Source organism: Lepus europaeus, chromosome 1, assembly GCF_033115175.1.
Source record: "Lepus europaeus isolate LE1 chromosome 1, mLepTim1.pri, whole genome shotgun sequence".
NCBI lineage: Eukaryota > Metazoa > Chordata > Mammalia > Lagomorpha > Leporidae > Lepus > Lepus europaeus.
Genome location: NC_084827.1, coordinates 107734253 through 107754855, shown reverse-complemented (window position 1 = coordinate 107754855; position 20603 = coordinate 107734253). Strand labels below are relative to the sequence as shown.

General features: G+C 36.4%; 1 protein-coding gene across 13 annotated transcripts in view; it reads left to right on the top strand.

Moving 5' to 3' along the window:
• Nucleotides 1–14142, top strand: part of LOC133766378 (sodium channel protein type 3 subunit alpha) — a 79904-nt gene extending 65762 nt beyond the window's left edge. For all 13 annotated transcript variants that reach the window (XM_062200100.1, XM_062200087.1, XM_062200073.1 and 10 more), the window contains 7 exons: nt 3416–3538; nt 6759–7031; nt 8138–8191; nt 9018–9155; nt 10170–10274; nt 11791–12061; nt 12947–14142. In XM_062200100.1, coding sequence (XP_062056084.1) covers nt 3416–3538; nt 6759–7031; nt 8138–8191; nt 9018–9155; nt 10170–10274; nt 11791–12061; nt 12947–14142 — 2160 coding nt within the window. The remainder of the gene's footprint in view (nt 1–3415; nt 3539–6758; nt 7032–8137; nt 8192–9017; nt 9156–10169; nt 10275–11790; nt 12062–12946) is intronic.
• The last annotated feature ends 6461 nt before the right edge of the window (nt 14143–20603 follow it).

Below are 20603 nucleotides of genomic sequence, written 5' to 3'. Positions count from 1 at the left end.
ATTATCAAAAACAATACTTGAGGAGGGCATTTAGTCTGACAGTTAAAATGCCTGCCTCCCACATTACAGTGCTGGGTTCAACTCCCAGTTCTGGTTCCTGACTCCAGCTACATGCTAATGTAGATTCTGGGATACGTCAAGTGATGGTGCAAATAATTGGGTCCCTGCCACCCATTTAGGAGAGCTGAGATTAGTTCCTGGATCCTGACTTCAGCCCCAGCCCAGTCCTGGCTCTTGTAAGCGTTTGGGGGGTGAACCAACAGGTAGGAGATCTGTCTTGTCTGTATTTCTGTCTGCCTATCAAATAAGTATATATATATATATATATATATATATATATATGTGTGTGTGTGTGTGTGTGTGTGTGTGTATATACATAGCCTATTATGCCACAGCCCCAGCCCCAATTATGTAATCTTTTAGATTGAAATATATCTTCAGAATATAAGGAAGTGATAAATGATTTTTATCTTCTAACAATTAACTTTGAACTGAAAATTATCTTCTGCCAATTTTAAGGGAAGGTACCTCCCACTGCTTATTGCAGTAACCAGTCACAGAAAGTCCAGGGTCTTCAGAACCGTCAGCCACCTACTGCATTATTCTTTGCTTCCTCAATCTCAGCTGCTGTATAGATGTGGAAAGGTGTGGATAACAAGTAAACCACCATGGAAACCTCTAGCATATACATCTTCATATAATTACTATATAGTGTGGTGTGGTTACCTACATTCATGTAAATTCACACTAAATATTCAGTTTGGGGAAATGAGTATCTGTTAATACTTTGCACATTTTAGCAGGAGTATCTTCTATGTTTAGCATGAAGGAGGTGAGAATTACACCATCCTTTTAAAATTTATTCTATTTATTTGAAAGGTAGAAGTGCCAAGAGAGAAGGAGATACATAGAGAACTTCCATTCACTGGTTCACTCCCCAAATGGTTGCAATGGTTGGGGCTGGGCCAGGCTGAAGCCAGGAGACAGGCATTTCATCCAGGTCTCCCACAAGGGTGCAGGGGCCCCAGGACTTGGACCACCTTCTGCTGCTTTCTCAAGCACTTTAGCAAGGAGCTGGATCAGAAGTGAAGCATCTGGGACTTGAACCAGCACCCATATGGGATGCCAGCGTTGCAGGTGGCAGCTTAACCCATTATGCCACAACACCGGCCCAAAATTTGGCACAAATTCACCAAGGTGAAAGCACTACACTTGAAAACAGAAGACTTAGATTCCAATGTTATGTTTGTCTGTTGCTGCCTTTTCTAGGAGTAGTTACTGGGCTATTTAAGATACACACAGAATGAAAACGATCTTTGTAAACTGTAAAGCACCTACTAATACAGGAAATTAGCTTCAAACTTTAAATATATTGATGAAAACAATATACAGTTAATATTCTCAAAATTCTAAAAATCTATAGTTCCCTAATAAAAAATATTCTGCAGTTCCCTATTCAAGGCCTTCAGGAATTCCAGTGTGAGGCAGTTTTTGATGGAATTTCAAGGAACTCTAAGATATATGCAGTCAAGGACTATGCTGGTAGGTTTCTTTGATCCTCAGTGTCATCGCTGCAGCACGGGCACTTTGGTTTTTGCACCACGAAGTCCATCAGTAGAGGTGCAGATTCACTGATGTCCAGCCTTCAGGTAGTCCTCAGTTTTAGCCCTGTGTAAGATGGTTTTATGCAATGGGGCCTCCCAGCCTTTCAATCCCTGACTTCTATCCTTCCAGCACTGGTTCTGGGTTTTACCTTTCTTTTCCTTTCAAAGCATGAGTTTCCTTACATAAGAGTCTTGAGAAGTCTCGTGCACTTCCCTTTGAAAGCCTACGTGTCTAATAGAGGATTTCGGTGGGAGAAGGGACGTCTTCAGAGAGTCAGCCCAGAAACATTAAGAAACTCAAAATGCCTCGTGGAACAAAGAAGCCCAGATGATGGAAGACTGTATGTTCTCTGACAACCTTTCTAATCTTTTCAGTCTTCTATAGCAGCAACGCCAAGACAGAAATGAATAGCTCAATAAATTATCCTGCCACTAATCAAGTTTTAACACTCAAGTCATTTATTATTTGATTTAGTTCTGTGAGATGTAGCCTAAATTAAACAATGAGGGTACAGTGCTCCGTTTGCCTTGGTGTCGCCTTTAAAATCTTGTGTTCTTGGGAAGTTCATGGATTTCATCTTACTTTACAAGATTGTTTGGAGGGTTCACTGAAAACAGATCCTTTTGCATTAGCCTCTTTCACAAAAAAAAAAAAAATTAAGCCGGAAGGCCCATAAACCATCAGTAGGTATAATAAATAAATTTTATCCCATGCATAAAGGTAATCACTAGTTAAATATCTTTCATGCAAGAACTAAGTGGTCATTCAAATCATTTTTGTGTTCTATGGTTCACATAAGTAAAAAATTTTATCATGCATGCAAAGGTTATGATATTGCTTTTTATGGTCAGATTATTTGAGTTCAAGTCTCCAACTCCATCTTTATCAGCTGCTCTTTCTTGTTCCCTTTCTCTCCCTCTCCCTCTCTCTCTCTCTTTCCCTCCCCCACTCCATCTCTGTGTGTGTGTGTGAGTGTGTGTATGTGAAAGACACTCAACTTCCTCATCAATAAAAAGACAATAATAATATCTGCTTCTTGGGATGTATACATATTGGATGTTATTATATTGAAAGAAAATTAAAGCAAATGATGTATGTCCTCTGGGGGAAAAAGGAGCTGTATTCTTTCACTTTTCATGTGTTTCAGTAAAATTTATCATAAGTATAAATATCAGAAAGGTGTATGATCTCTGTAAATGAAAAGTACAGTATTGTAAATCTTGTGTAGTATGAATAAAAGTTTTTGAGGTAAAATTTTCCCTTTATCTATTGTATCCAATGCATACTGAATAGAGTATTCCCAGCCTGTGTTAAGTGAAGAATGTTTCATCCCAGCCAATTAAAAAACAAACAAACAAAAAACCTGTTTTGACCTGACAGGGAAGATACCTAACCAATATCAACTCTGTTACATAGTAAATGCTTCCACAATGCATACCCAAGATGCTACATGAATTCAGGAGCAAAACATGATTTCTGATAAATATTATTAAACAGAGATCTATGAAGATCTAGCTTTTGAACTAAACCATCTGTAGTATCCACACAGGTTGAAATGAGGTTCATGGTGTGAAATATCTAGCTGGAAGGGTTTGCAAATTTATAAAAAACAAGTGGTATTCATTCTAGTCCCACCGGTAAGAAAAGAAAATGAAGCTAGCAATGTAAAACAACCCCATTAGTTGGAAGATAAATGCTGCCAAGCTATTTTCAGACATTTACCATCTCCACATTAAAGAAGAGATGCCACATCATGTCTTGAGGCAACAGCTTGGTGTACTAATGTTCTTTTTTTTTCCCCCTTTTGTAGGTTTCTTTGGTGAGTTTGGTAGCAAATGCTCTTGGCTATTCAGAACTTGGTGCCATAAGATCCCTACGAACACTAAGAGCTTTAAGACCTCTAAGAGCCTTATCCCGGTTTGAAGGCATGAGGGTAAGATTAATAGATCTGTAATGATTTATGCCAAAATTGCATACAGAGATTGTTTTAGATATAGAGGAGTACCACACTTTTCTGTCTCAAAGAATCACAGAATTTCAGAGCAGGAATTTGGAAATCACTAAGCCTGGCCTCCCTGGAGAAGCTGAAATTTATTTGAATAGGCCCTTGGAAATTGTGGCAGGGCTAAGATTAGAATTCAGGTCTTCTGAAGTACATAGTTGTTTCTACATCATCCACAAAGCTGTGTGCTGCCTGTTTTGTTTTTTTTTTTTTCCCATTGATTACACACTTTGACTACTCACATATGTCCTAGGAGGAGATTCTTCATCCTCTCTATACATAGTTTGATTCATCCAAGAGGTAGGCATAGTAATTAAGACATGAATAAGTCACCTGCATCCCACATCAGAGGGTCTAAGTCCCACAGTTGGTTCTGGCTTTTGACTCCAACTTCCCGCTAATGCAGACCCTGGGTGGTAGTGGTGATGGTCCAAATAGTTCTGTCCCTGAAGTTCCCATGGGAAACCTGGGTTGAGTTTCCTGCTCCTAGTTTCAGCCTTGCCCTGGCTGTCTCTGAGATTTGGAGAATGAACCAGAGGATGGGAGTGCTCTCTCTCTCCCTCTTTCTCTCAAATAAATAATAAGAATAAATTTATTTTTAAATTAATGTTAATAAAAAAGCAAAATGATTTTGTGTGCTTTACTTTTTGAACTTCCTCAGTAATACAAATTATTGTTATCCAGGAAATCAATGTTAAATTTCAGTCTCTTAAGAAAATCTATACATTCAAAGCAACAAAAGTGTTAGGATAATTACCTAAGTATTTGAGGCCACCCCTGGGGATTGTTTTATAGATCTCCCTTTTAAATGAGCTTTCAGAATGAGGTTCACTTTTTCCATAGCACTTAGTTTTTCCTCTCCAGCTCTCTTACTTAGTAAGTATATTATGTGTGTAAACATAAAATAACAGCTATATAGATACACACCCACTTCCCACGCCCTTCTCAATAGTGTTTAGCACAAAGGCCAGCTTTGTTTAATCTGGCTTGAAAATGCACACGGATATTGAATTCCTTCTAGTCCATAGGGCTTTTTATATTAGGAGGTGGTTTGTTTGGGGCAATAAAAAAGCTTCAATCTTGACTTCAAAACTGACTCATCAGTGAAAACAAAAGTACTCACCAGACTCCAGAAGCATTGTAAGCTGAGAAAGACTTGGTCTTCACATTGTAACTGCATTTCATTGCTACTGATAAAGTTATAAGAAAAAATCATAGAGATTATTTAATAATTCCAGGTTTTTATCAAACCAATCTTTTCCATGACTGATGTTACTTAAGCCCTCACCAAGTTTCTGTTCATTTCTGCAGAGAGAGAGCAATTTAAAAAAATTAAAACTTACAAATTTGTTCAAATCTGAAAAACATTCCAAGTTAAGCATTTTTAATTCAGTCACATGGGAAAATTAACATAGCAATGGTAAATTCTATAAAAGTGTCATGTCATCTTATTTCAGCATAGGATAATTTGTGGAGTCATGGAGTTTATTTTACACAAATTTTAAAAAAACTGGCAAATATATATAATTTATAAAAGAAATAGAATTTAATAACACAGGAAATTTTTTAAAACTGGAGTGCAGACTTGAAGTCAGTTTAAAATTCTTTGATGTCTAAACTAATGATTAAGGCATTTTTAAAATAAAACAGTCGTTCCCTTTAATATGAATACCTAACAAAATAATAAAATATGATGAAGGTTAAATTCATTGTTACTGTCGACCTCCGTAGATATTTCAAAATACATCATAATATCTTTGGAATTTATTAGGATGAAAGGTGACTGGATCTGCCCATCACAGAATTGGTCAGCCTTGTTTGGTAAAGTAGCAGTTGTCCCAAAGCAAATGTTTGAGAGATTGTGGAGTAACAATAATGAGCAAATGCTCAAACTTTTTGTGTTCAAGCCTCATCCTAACTCTTTTCCTGATTCAGTATGGTCTTGTTAAATTGGAATTTGCCTGTAACAAGACAAAAAGGACTTGATGAATTCCTAATCTTATTCTTCATCATCATAAAAACTTAACTTGATCTGAGGATATAGATTTAAGATACTGGTAATACTCTATTTATTTGTAAAGGGCTTGCTCACCTTTCAAGTCGCCATCCACTTGTCAACATTCTTGAAAATTAAAATGTATGGCCTGTGGGCTGGCATTATGGCAGGTTAAGTTGCCACCTGTGATAATGCCCCTTCATGACCCAGTTGCTCCATTTCCCATCCAGCTCCCTGCTAAGATGCCTGGGAAAGCAACAGATGGTGCCCAAGGATTTGGGCCCCTGCCAGCCATGTGGGAGACCCAGATGAAGTTCCTGGCTTTTGGATCCAGCCTGGCTGGCCCAGGCCATTGTGGCCATTTGGGGAGTAAATGAGCAGATGAAAGATTTCTCCCTGTCTTTGCTTCTCTCTCTTTAACTCTCTCTTTCAAGTAAATAAATATTTAAAATATAAATTGCTGAAAGGCGATTATTCCTTCTGTTGCATTTAATGCTTTTTTTTTTCTTTTTCTTCCTCCACAATGGAAACATTTTCCGACTCCATCTTACTGTGTCAGGTTTTGTTTATTTGTTTTCACACTTGGATCTATTTTGCTTTTTTTTTTTTTTTTTTTTTTTTTGACAGGCAGAGTGGACAGTGAGAGAGAGAGACAGAGAGAAAGGTCTTCCTTTGCCGCTGGTTCACCCTCCAATGGCCGCCGCGGTAGGCGCGCTGCGGCCGGCGCACCGCGCTGATCCGATGGCAGGAGCCAGGTGCTTCTCCTGGTCTCCCATGGGGTGCAGGGCCCAAGCACTTGGGCCATCCTCCACTGCACTCCCTGGCCACAGCAGAGAGCTGGCCTGGAAGAGGGGCAACCGGGACAGGATCGGTGCCCCGACCGGGACTAGAACCTGGTGTGCCGGCGCCGCAAGGCGGAGGATTAGCCTAGTGAGCCGTGGCGCCGGCCTTATTTTGCTTTTCTTAACTCCCTAGATCTTTAGATGTGTCATTGTTTTTCCTCATCAAATGTATTCTAGAAAATGTTAGAAGAAACAATTTATAAGTTCATCTAGATTTTTATTTAAGTCTTTCCAAGTGCATTTTAGTACCAAATGAATCAATGGTTTCCATCTTAGCACTTGTTAAGCTGCCTGGCCCCATTGCCTCCTCTAGGTGGTTGTGAATGCTCTGGTGGGAGCAATCCCCTCTATCATGAATGTGCTGCTGGTTTGCCTCATTTTCTGGCTGATCTTTAGCATCATGGGTGTGAATCTGTTTGCTGGCAAGTTCTACCACTGTGTCAACATGACAACGGGCAACATGTTTGATGTCAGCGAAGTCAACAATTGGAGTGATTGTCAGGCTCTTGGCAATCAAGCTCGCTGGAAAAACGTGAAAGTAAACTTTGATAATGTTGGCGCTGGTTATCTTGCATTGCTTCAAGTGGTAAGTGTCTACAGTATCAGTTTTGAATTCATTTTCAAACTGTTTCAAGTAAGATTATTTTCTCTGTTCTTTGAATGACTAGTGTTTGACAGTAGAAAAGTAGTTGATGATGACACCTATAGTTTAGTTTAACTTGATTATAAAGATACTACATTTGCTTTATATTTCCCCAATAATGAGCTCTCTGTATGTTTTAATGTGGTTTTATATTTCTGTTTCCATTTTTCCTTGTTTTATTATTGAGCACTATGATCACTTTTAGTTCCTATAAGTAATCATTGCTAAAGAAGCTTTAAAATAATAATGCACATTTAAATGCATCAGTTATTTGCCTGATAGTTTATTGTGTGAAGATCAAAGAAGTGTGATTCTAGTCTGTGAGGAAATACAAATTTTATGGAGGTGGATTACAAGTGTGAACACACCTATAAGTTTGAATCACAGAGTTTACCTTTTGGAATGAAAGGGACTTCAGATTGAGAAGGCATTTACATGAATTAAGTCTCTTATTGAATTTTAGTGTAAAAAAAAATAGAATATTTTCTTTTTTTTTTCTTTTTGACAGGCAGAGTGGACAGTGAGAGAGAAAGAGAGAGATAAAGGTCTTCCTTTGCTTTTGGTTCACCCTCCAATGGCCGCCGCGGTAGGCGCGCTGCGGCCTGCGCACCGCACTGATCCGAGGGCAGGAGCCAGGTGCTTCTCCTGGTCTCCCATGGGGTGCAGGGCCCAAGCACTTGGGCCATCCTCCACTGCACTCCCGGGCCACAGCAGAGAGCTGGCCTTGAAGAGGGGCAACCAGGACAGAATCCAGCGCCCCGACTGGGACTAGAACCCGGTGTGCCGGCGCCGCAAGGCGGAGGATTAACCTATTGAGCCTCAGCACTGGCAGAATATTTTCTAAAAGAAAGAAAACAGTTCTTGAGTACTAAATACAAATGTTTTATATCTAAATTTATTTTTTTTCAATTTATTTCAATATCTTAATAGAACATTTCATAATTTTATATGAAAATTATTCATTATAATGCTGTCATATTTTCATTTTATAAAATGCCACATTCTTAGATGGATATTTTATGCAAAATTCAAATTTCTGTTGCTTACAGGCCACTTTTAAAGGCTGGATGGATATTATGTATGCAGCTGTTGATTCCCGAGATGTAGGTATCACTGTTACTGTTTATTTCTACTATATTTTCCATGGTGAACACTGGTGATAATTTAACTGAAAAAATTTATGTATTAGGATTTACTTTAGATGAAATCAGAGCCTTTACCATTGCATACAGAGATCATCATTAAGCCAACATGCTTCAATGTAGATGATATTCTGGTTAATGTATGTCTAATATGTTACGTGTATTTACATGAAAGCTTACTAACTATGTGAATCATGAGACATCAGATTGCTCCAGTTAATGAGACTATTCACAGTGAAAAAGGTATTCAGTGGGGGAATAATTTGTTTCCCCCATCCCTGGAGAGTATGGTTACCAAAGTTTGTGTAGCAGCTTCCAAGAATATCATGCTACAGAAAAGTGAACAAGTTTCAAGGAAACTGTTTTGAAAATAGAAATAAAAAGAATCCCTTAGAATGTAACAGTGTATGCTGAACTTTCCTCTTAGAAGTCAATGTTCTGCTCTTAAATTTCTAAAAGCATTATATCCAAAACCATATTTAAATATTGCAAAATGTATTATAAGATTAGTAGTAGGGTCAAAAGATCTGTTTATATCATTGTTATTTACGTTAAAGAATACATTCAGGTAAGCCACAATGGGAAAATAGATCCAAGAAGAATCACGATAATTGCACACTTTCATCACACTGCATTGCACTAGCTTGAAAAAGAATTGCTTTTGTACGGCAATACCTCTAGGCAAGACAATTTAGCTGCATATTAAGTAATACTACTCATCACATTATTAATCTAGTTTATTCATTGTGGTTTTAAAATATTATTTAATATTTTCAATATGATTTAGGTTAAACTTCAGCCTGTATATGAAGAAAATCTGTATATGTATTTATACTTTGTCATCTTTATCATCTTTGGGTCATTCTTCACTCTGAATCTATTCATTGGTGTCATCATAGATAACTTCAATCAGCAGAAAAAGAAGATAAGTATTCCTCAACTTTCACCTTTCTCCATTACAAGGTTCTGTAGACAGATACTCCTGACAGTCAGTCACTGTGCTTTTGTCATTTTCAGCTGGCTACATAGTCTGTTCAGCTACAGTGGTTTCCAGCCTCTAGCTAGTGGCTGCTCTTCAGGCTCATCCCCTGCAGAGTTGCTGTGGTATCTCTCTGATGCCAAAATGTGCCAGGGCTTCAGGACACCCACTGGGTCTCCAGTGTTTGAACCTGGCTTACAGAACCTTTCAGCAGTCACCACCACTAGTTTCCCAGCTACACGTTCACCCGCCCTCTTTCTCTCTATCTGTTTCCCTACACCACCTACCCACTCACTCACCATCACTGCTGGCATGAGCTATGCACTCAGCTGCATGTGTGTTCTGCCCTTGCTGTACAAGCCTTGCATTTGTATCTGTATAACTTCACATGTGATATTTTGTTGTCCTGGATGCATTGCCTAACACACCCTAATCATCCTTTAATGCCTGGTTGAATGGCAACCTCCTAAGTAAAGCCTGTCTGTGAGTCTCTACATTTATTGTTGCCTCTGCAGCCCATTTTCCTTTCTGGCATATCACCATGTACTTTCTACCTGTGGCCTCAGTGTCCTTCCTCTCTAAGGAGCAAGAAACTGTGTCATACGTGAAATATATTTCGCTTACTCAAAAATGTTTGAAGAAACATGTAGTTCTGTCAAGTGTTAAGTGGGCAAAGAAAACATATTTTGTTCCACAAAAAATACATTTGGGACCCTTGAACCTCCTTACAAACACAGTATAATCAAATTAGAATTCTTGGTTAAGCAGAGTGTTACATGCTTATAGATTTTGATGTAATATTAAGTCATATAAGTGGGAAAAGCAAAATAAATCTATATAAAACAGGAAATCATGCATTTAAAAATTGAGAAAAGATTAAAGGAAAGACTCAAATTTTTTGTAAAAGCGCTATCTTAACACATAATTGGGATTGTAACCAGTTTTATACTAAATCTTTACTTTGGAGGTCAAGACATCTTTATGACAGAGGAACAGAAAAAATATTACAATGCAATGAAGAAACTTGGTTCCAAGAAGCCTCAGAAACCCATACCTCGGCCAGCAGTAAGAACTTTTCATATTTAATATTCCAAAGCCATATTTTCATATGATTGCATTGAGCAATGCTCTACATCTGAGTTACGTGATTTCATGAATATTTAGCCTTACATTTAAAGCTCTTATTGTGTAGGAAAGTTCACAACTGTTACACTCAATAATAATGACCAAGTTCGTTAAAAGTAGATATTGCTCTTTACTGCCAACAGAACACTGGTTCCTGCTCAGGCGATCTTAGTGTATGGTACTGTCCTGTACTTCTAAGCAGGTGAAGATTTCCAGCCTCCCCAACCTTCTCAAGCTTGTGCTCCACAGCCTTCTCTATATTCTATTTTCTCCACTCTCAAGACTAGAATATGCTCCTAGACTGTTTAGAATGGAAATGAGTGTCACAAAAATTGTTTACTGTTTCACCAAATACACGAAAAATACAAAATCTCGTTCAGAATGCTTAATGAGTGGGGATTCAAAACAGTGGAATGGCACACTAGAGCTTGGTTATATTCACAAAGCTGCACACTTAACTCACCCATCGTCTAAGATAAGTGAAACATAGGTGACAGGCCCAGAGAAGCCTTGTGCCCTAGGTCATAAAACCTATAATTGCCAGAACTGGGTCTTGATAAATCTTATGAATCCTTTAAAGGACTTCCCTTTACCATCTTTTTAAGTGTAGTTGGAGTTGCAAGTTGAAGGGGAAGGAAAGGAGTAGGGTACTATACACAGAAGGCAATGAATCTGCTTTCCTGAAGGTCATTTAAACATGGGAATATGGTCAGCTCACGATCATTGGTTTCTGGTAAGCTGTGAAATGTTATTACATGCTTTATTTTTAAATTACTACAAATTAATTTCCCTAATAAAACAATGTTTTATAGTCATATTAACATAGGAATCTGAAAGCATACGATTCCTAATATGGTTGTTAATAAAACAAAGAAAAAATTTTAAAGGTCATATATTTTTGTGGAAGCTTAAAGAAGGACAGATGAAGAGAAAGGTAAATAATTTAACAAGCAAGCACACAGACATACCTTGGAATACAAAAATGATTGATACGTTTTGAAGAAATGAAATAATTATAAACTAAAATTTCTAAAATATTTATAAATGTTATATTCATCTATCTAAAAGTCTATCTACATTAACTTACTTTGTAAATCTTCCTTATTAATTTTCATTTATATAAAAATCATCATAGTTATTAAAAGCAAGCTATACATACTGTCAGCCAATTTTCTCCAATTTATGGTTATCTTCCTCAACTTTGGTTTCCCATGAAACCTAAATAAACCAAATATGATTTGTTCTTGTCATGATTTTTCTGTTAGTGCTTTTTTAATGTGAAGAGATGGAGTACACAAAATTGGTTAAGGTAATGTGAGAAAAGTGCACACTTACTGGTCACATATAGAAGGATTTTTACTGAAATTTTACTGGATTATTCTACACACACACACACACACATTCACTCACACAGAACAAATGCGTATGTACCTTTATCTCTTTTCTCTACTTGTAGAACAAACTCCAGGGAATGGTCTTTGATTTTGTAACCAGACAAGTCTTTGATATCAGCATCATGATCCTCATCTGCCTCAATATGGTCACCATGATGGTGGAAACTGATGACCAGAGCAAATATATGACCCAGGTTTTGTCCTGGATCAACCTCGTTTTCATTGTCCTCTTTACTGGAGAATTTGTACTGAAACTCGTCTCCCTCAGATACTACTACTTCACCATAGGCTGGAACATCTTTGATTTTGTGGTTGTGATTCTTTCCATTGTAGGTAAGAATGCTTTGATCACAGAGAGATGCACTTGTAGGCAGATGAATCCTCCGAGGTCTGTCACCTGTTGAAAAGGGATATTAGATATGAGAATAATTCTGTGAGCTCACTTAAAGTTCAACAGTAACATATTTAAATAATACCATGAAATGTGGGCTTATTTACAAAGTGAACTAATTAGAAACTAGGTAAGAAATACTGGACTTGGGGAGCAAATGGAAGATGATAGGAAACAAAACTCATCAGATACCCCCTAGTGATAAACAAAGGCACAGGCTGAGGAATGAGGCAAATAGCTTTTAAAAATCATTTTTATCAGATAAAACTAATAATGTAAGAAGCACTGAAGAGGAGCTGATCACAGAGGAACTGTGCTTAGAAGAGTTGACACAATGTGATGACATCTGAGATAAGTCTCGAAAGAAGCGTTAAGATTTACTAGCAGAGAAGAAGAGATAGGATATTATGGAATTTCAGGTTGAGAAACTTCCGCATTGTCTTCATATCAAATATTTTCCATTTTCCTCTAACTGCAAGATGCTGTTATTCAAAATAGAAATCATTATATTCAAATATTTCAGGAATCAACTTTATTTGTAGTTGGAAGTATTTCATGTATGAAAATAAGTATTCATAGCAATTAGGTGTATATAATATTAAATTATATGCTGCCATCTGAGATTACATTAGATTTTATGAAAATCCATGTAACATTGTGACATTATAGAGTCATTAAATACAATGTTATAATCTTTAATTGCTAATATTAGGGGACAAATCCAAATATTTCCAAATTTTTGCTTTGATAGCCTATCTGTTGTTTTCAGAGACCATGCAAAGTGTAAGATACTCACTGCTTGAACTGTGTTCTGTATTTTTCTACAGGTATGTTTCTGGCTGAGATGATAGAAAAATATTTTGTGTCCCCTACCCTGTTCCGTGTGATCCGTCTGGCCAGGATTGGCCGAATCCTTCGTCTGATCAAAGGAGCAAAGGGGATCCGCACACTGCTCTTTGCTTTGATGATGTCCCTTCCTGCATTGTTTAACATCGGCCTCCTGCTCTTCCTGGTCATGTTCATCTACGCCATTTTTGGGATGTCCAACTTTGCCTATGTTAAAAAGGAAGCTGGAATTGATGACATGTTCAACTTTGAGACTTTTGGCAACAGCATGATCTGCCTGTTCCAGATCACCACCTCTGCTGGGTGGGATGGATTGTTAGCACCTATTCTCAATAGTGCACCACCCGACTGTGACCCCGATACAATTCATCCTGGAAGCTCAGTTAAGGGAGACTGCGGGAACCCATCTGTTGGGATTTTCTTTTTCGTCAGTTACATCATCATCTCCTTCCTGGTGGTAGTGAACATGTACATCGCTGTCATCCTGGAGAACTTCAGTGTTGCTACCGAGGAAAGTGCAGAGCCCCTGAGTGAGGATGACTTTGAGATGTTCTACGAGGTTTGGGAGAAGTTCGACCCCGATGCAACCCAGTTCATAGAGTTCTCCAAGCTCTCTGATTTTGCTGCTGCCCTGGACCCACCTCTTCTCATAGCAAAACCAAACAAAGTACAGCTTATTGCTATGGACCTGCCCATGGTCAGTGGTGACCGGATCCATTGCCTTGACATTTTGTTTGCTTTCACAAAGCGTGTTCTGGGTGAGAGTGGAGAGATGGATGCTCTTAGAATACAGATGGAGGACCGGTTCATGGCATCGAACCCCTCCAAAGTCTCTTATGAGCCCATTACCACCACTTTGAAGCGCAAACAAGAGGAGGTATCTGCTGCTATCATCCAGCGTAATTACAGATGCTATCTCTTAAAGCAAAGGTTAAAAAAGATATCAAGTAAATATGACAAAGAGGCAATCAAAGGGAGGATTGACTTACCCATAAAGGAAGACATGATTATTGACAAATTAAATGGGAACTCCACTCCAGAAAAAACAGATGGGAGTTCCTCTACCACCTCTCCTCCTTCCTATGATAGTGTCACAAAACCAGACAAAGAAAAGTTTGAGAAAGACAAAACAGAAAAAGAAAGCAAAGGAAAAGAGGTTAGAGAAAATCAAAAGTAAAAAGAAACTAAAAATTCTCTTTGTGACCAATTGTTTACAGCCTATGAAGGTAAAGTGTATGTGTCAACTGGGCCCTAACAGGAGGTCCATGCCAAACTGACTGTTTTAACAAATACTGAAGGTCAGTGCCTATATAAGACAGTGGCCTCTCTGTCACCGCAGCTCTGTGCAGCAGGGTATCAACATTGACGGGAGGCTGCTGTTTTCATTACCAGCTGACACTGCTGAGGAGAACCCAATGGCTACCTAGACTATAGGGATAGTTGTGCAAAGTGATCATTGTAACTACACCAAACACCTTTAGTACAGTACTTGCATCTACTCTATTTTTAACTTCCATATCTGCCATATTTTTACAGAATATGTTTTAGTGGATTTTCCTGGTTCCTGATTCATAGTTTATTCATAATACTATGTCACTATTTTTGTAAATGAGGTTTACGTTGAGCAAAAAGTATATAAGAGCCCTACTCCACAAGTCTCAAATAATGACAGAAATGTTTTGCCTGAAAAAGTAAATTCTTACTCAAAACCAGAAAAATAAAAAAAACTATCAACAGTCTCAAGTACTTCCATTTTCTAGACAGCTTTAATTTTAAAAGTGTTTTAGTCTGTTTTGTTTGTTTATATCGGAACAGTTCTGTGCCTGTAAAGTCTCCTCTAATATTTAAAGGATTATTTTTATGCAAAGTATTCTGTTTGAGCAAGTGCAAATGTTATTCTAAGTTCCAGAGCTCTATATTTAATTTTGGTTAAATGATTTCCAAAAAAATGTAATCTATTAAACCTGTTCTAGAAAAGTATATCTAAAGTATTGCTTTAGAAAAGTTGCTCCACTTTGTGCTGCAGTATTGCTTTGCCATCTTCTGCTCTCAGCAAAGCTGACAGTTTATGTCAATTAAATTCCCTCTGTTGTGTAAATAGTTATTTTCCCCTGTGGTGCATGTTTGGGCAAATATATATATATACATATATATATATATATATACACACATATATATAGCCTGATAACTTCTAGTAAATCAAATATGTACCACAGTGTATGTGTCTTTTGCGAACTTTCAACAGGAATGTATCCTGTACCATTCATTAAACATAAAGAGTTTAAAAGCTATCACTAATGCATGTTAATATTGCCTATGCTGCTCTATTTTACTCAATCCGTTCCTCACAAATCTTGGTTAGAAGTCACAGCTTGGTGGTAAAATGACTTCAACTAGCTGTCTGTCTGTATGTCAAGCAGAATAGTTTGAAGTTACTTAAAAATACCTTTACTTTTGCATTTTTAACTCGACTTGAGTGTCACATGGTGTCTCTCTTGATTACAAGGAAACACACTACACACTGCCTATTGTCAAAACCTATATGTCATATCTTGCTCCAAACACATCCGATGCTTGTTTAAATATAAATAATGTAAAAATATTATGAATTTTATTTGTCAGCATTTTGTACATAAGAAAATTATTTTCAGGTTGATGACATGGCAATTTATTTTACTTTATGCTTTTGCTTTATACTTTTAATCACAATTCAAAACTTTTGAATCCGTAAGAGTTTTCAATGGATAATTTCCTAAAATAAAAGTTAGACAATGGGTTTTGTGGATTTCTTTGTTATAATATATTTTCTACCATTCCAATAGGAGATACATTGGTCAAAAACTCAAATCTAGATCATTTTCTACCAATTATAGCTGTCTCAATATAACCCTTTATTCATGGAACTTTGTTTTTTTAACTCAACTTTTGTAGTATTTCTGTATGCAGACTAGTCTTATTTTTTTAATTCCTGCGCCACAAAAGCTATTACAGATATAACACGGACTATGTCCTTTTTAGCCACGAATAAAGTGGCAAAGTTGTGCAATTACCTAATGATATAAATTTTTGTTTTTTGCACAAACCAAAAGTTTAATGTTAATTCCTTTTACAAAACTATTTACTGTAGTGTACTGATGAACTGCATGCAGGGAATTGCTATAATTAAAAAGAATGGTGAGCTACATCATTATTGAGCCAAAAGAATAAATACTTCATTTTTTACTGGATTCCATTTCTTGGCCTCTGTTTTTTATTGTTTCTATTGGCAGTTTAATACATAATATTTTAATAAATACATATATATTTATGACTGTACTTGACCTGACATTTGGATTCATAAAAGTTCACATGAATTTTATAGCAACCTACTGCATGATCCACCAAGCAGAACTACAGAATAAAGGTATATTAAAAGCAGTTTTTGTGAACTTTCGTGTGCGCAAAAGGCCAAGCCTGTATAAAACAACTTTCAGGTTTGTAACAATGGTAGGTACCTATAATCACTGTCAAGTCCAATTAATTCCTTTGGCTATTATCTAATCTCAATGTAATTGGTGACATCATCTAATTTATTGAGAGCTAACAAACTGTATATTCTTTTTTACTTAAATTCACTCTATGAACTCTTAATTATACATAAATTGTATACATAAATTCACACATAAATTTATTTATTATAAATATACAATTAATATAAATATATACAATTTATAGATAATTATTAATGATAGTTATTGAAATTTAATATTAAATTTATTTTAAGAGTCCCTTGGATATATGTCAGGGCAAAACAAAACCTTTATTCTCAATGAAAAACTCCTAATTGTAGTGCATATTTTAAAATAGAACTTGGATTTAAATATGAATATGAATTTTAAAAGATAATTTGGATCTAAATTACATAACATGGCTAATTGGAATTCACTCACTTCTTTTTTTGCTCAAATCAATTTAAAGATCCCGCTGATACTTTTCAGAATTGCTTTGGAAAATCCTTAGGCTTTTAAGGCATCCATTATACAATCATTAGCCAACCAATCCACTAATTGATATGTATTAATCCATTAATTGGTATGCATTATCTCTAAATGATCACCTTCCAAAATAGTCATTAGAGTATTTAGCTGAATAGAGAGGATGCTTTTCAAAATATAACTATCTAGCTAAAAGATAGTCTGAAAATACAGTTCAGAATAGAGAGTTGGTTACGTAATTTGAAAGATTATTAAAATAACTACTTCCAAAGAAAAAAACTTTCTATTATTAGACTACTGATAGAGTTCTGCTTTCAAAAAAATGATAGAATCAATCAAGTTGACCAAAGAAAAAATATTGTGAAATTAATGAATCTAAAATTCACCAACAAATGATAGCAAGTGCCTTTTTTTTTAGTAAAGAAAAACCATTTGGGAGAAATAAAATGAATATTCTGGTTTTCAAATATTTTATCCAAAAGATAATAGCTAAACACGTGTTTTACTAATTTTCAAATAGCTAGGATATAATAACATAAAAGCTATATTTTTGCATGTCTAATAACTCAGTTATGATCATAAGAAAGGTCATATTCAACATTTTTGAACCAGAAAAACAATAATACAAAGAAATTGGCCCAAAGTTTTGATGTTTGTTTTTTAGTTTCAGGTTTGGCATGCAGTTATCTGTGTAATTCAGGGACATAAGATATTGGCCCCTGAAATTCCTCCTCTATTATTTGCAGATGTTAAAATAAAGGTGGAGGGGTTTTATTTAGTATACCTTTACTTCCAAATTGCCTAAAACTGAGTAATTTCCTCTCCATGAGGAATGCTTAATGAGAAATATGCATATCATAAATATACCTTTAAAAACATTGCTCAGATAATATTAAATAGAAATACAACGTTTTTCTGAACTTTAGCCCAATTAAGAAAAAAAAAAAAAACCCTCAAAGTTTTTATAACCCATTTGAAGGATGCTTTAATTGAAAAGATGACTATTATCTCTTCTTTACAATGATACAGATATCTAAAAGACAATGTCTAATATATTATAAAATATATTAAAGTCAATAATTCACCAGTAACTCTTAAAATTGTTTCAAATCACAAGTATACTTCATCAATAAGATTATTTTCCACAACACTTCAAGAAGTTAGTCTTAAATCTTATATTCCTTGGAGTGCAGTTTCTAGTACAAAAGAATAAAAATATACACCACATACTCTTAGAATAACACCTAGAGCATTACACTCTGTTACAGATTAAAGAATTAATGTTTTGATGCATCTGACCTTGTGTTATTACTGACATGTATGAGGCCTTTCGTTTTTGCTATTTATCACCTTGCCTCTTCTCTACAGAATCTGTCCTCCAGGATTCTGCTGCTTGACATAATAATGTACAAGTATGAAAGCTTCCAAACCTGCCAGCCTCTCACGATTCCCCTTCATATTATGTAATCAGAAATACTTTGCATAATTCCCATCACATAAAACCAAATGCTATTTTCTCTTATCACCACTTCACAACTCAAGCCTTCCCACTCAAGTCACATAATCAAGTCACATAATCGCCAATTACACAGTATTTTGACATCCCTCCTTTCGCATGTGGTATTTGTGTCTGGGATATGCTTCTCTCTCTCTTTTACCTGGCAAACAATTGCTCATCTTACAAAAACTGGCTCCAATGTCATCTAGGAAGATCTCTCCAGATACAGTACATCCGTTCTCACTGTTACTGATATGCATACATGGTGCTGTTATCATGCTGTTACAATAAACCCCTGTATTCACTTATCTCTTCTAGCTGTAGTACATCCAAGATGTGCACATTAGTTCTCTTATCCTCTCTCCTTTATCAGCAATGACTAGAAGATAATATGACTGTCAGTATTCAGATATACTGCTATTAGAATTAATTCTTTTTTAAAAAAGATTTATTTTATTTATTGGAAAGACAGAGTTACAGAGAGAGGCAGAGAGAGAGGTCTTCCATCCGCCGGTTTACTCCCCAGATGGCCACAACGGCCAGAACTGTGCCGATCCGAAGCCAGGAGCTTCTTCTGGGTCTCCCACACAGGTGCAGGTGCCCAAAGACTTGGGCCATCTTGTACTGTTTCCCAGGCCACAGCAGAGAGCTGGATCAGAAGTGGAGCAGCCGGGACTAGAACCGGCACCCATATGGGATGCTGGCGCTTCAGGCCAAGGCTTTAACCCACTGTGCCACAGCGCCAGCCCCAGAATTAACTCTTAAAGAAGCACATTAAAATATTTACACATCAAATAAAAATACCAGTAATATTTCCTGTGCTTATTGGGAATGACTCTAAAATTTCTTAACATCTTAACCCAGATAACTTGCCTTTGCAATCAGTTGAAAGAAAAGTAAATATTTTGCAATTACTGTATATCTTATCACTGTGGTTTGCAAGTAATGTGTATTACCTAACAAACTATTTTTATACTACTGTACTATTTGATGCAACAGAAACATCATTATAGTATTTCTACCAGTGAAATAACATATTTATTCAATTGTCCTATATTAGAAATAGCTTGCATGGTCAGGTTTCATTCTGCTACCTTAATCAGAAGATATTCTTCATTTTAATTCACAGGCACACTGGTAATCTACTGAAAACTTTAGAGTTTAGCTTGATGAATATGTATCTTTGGTATACAAGGTAACAACTACCCTAAAACTCTGCTATCATAAAATACCAAAATAAGAGAATGAAAGGTTTTAAAAGGTCATTTTTAACAATGATTAAACTGAGAAGAAAAAAGGGATTTTCCTGAGGCTGATGGAGAAAGGCTGAAATCAGAGGCTGCTCCTTGGGGATCCAGTGGATCCTGTGGCTTGCTTTCCATTGCATGCACAAAGGGAAGAGAAGACAAAAGGTTTGGACCCACATATGGATCAGAGATCCTGCATAAATTCAGGAGCCACGGAACAGTACACCTTTAATTAAAACATTTTTAAAAATCAAAACTGCAAATGTGGATAAGAATGTTGCCAACAACCTTTTCTGTCATCTTAGTTTGGGCTTTGTGATAAAAAAAATTTTTCTGAGATTCAGTCATATCTCCTTATTGCACATGGACTTCTGGCTGAAGTCATGCTATCAGTCTAGTACAAAACATTGCAAACCAAAAATTCCATTTAAAGTAGACTCAGGTGGTTGGTGGTCCCTGAAACACATGGAGGTCTTTTCTGAGAGCCATAGGTCAAGCCAGTCCTCAAGATTTTCACAAAGGACAAGAAATGTGAACTTAACATCCTGAAAAATGACAAGAAAATAAGAAAACAAACTGGAATTCACTAGGGAGGGGGAGAATACACTCGCAAATAACATAGAATACAAGAATGTTTAAAGACATTAAGGAAATAAAAAGGGGCTTATAATATAAATAATGATGAGGCATATTTGGTGTAGAATGTCAATCCTAAGAATAAAGAACTTAATAATTGAAATTAAAACAAATGGAAGACTTTAAGTACCAGATTGAATAGAACTGACAGGATAAATAATGAATTGGAAGCTCTGGAAAAAATCCAAAAACAAAATAGCACAGGCAATGCTATGAAAAATGAGTAAAACCTTGAGAAATGAGTATGTGTACCATAACTTAGTCCTAAATGGAGAATTAAAAC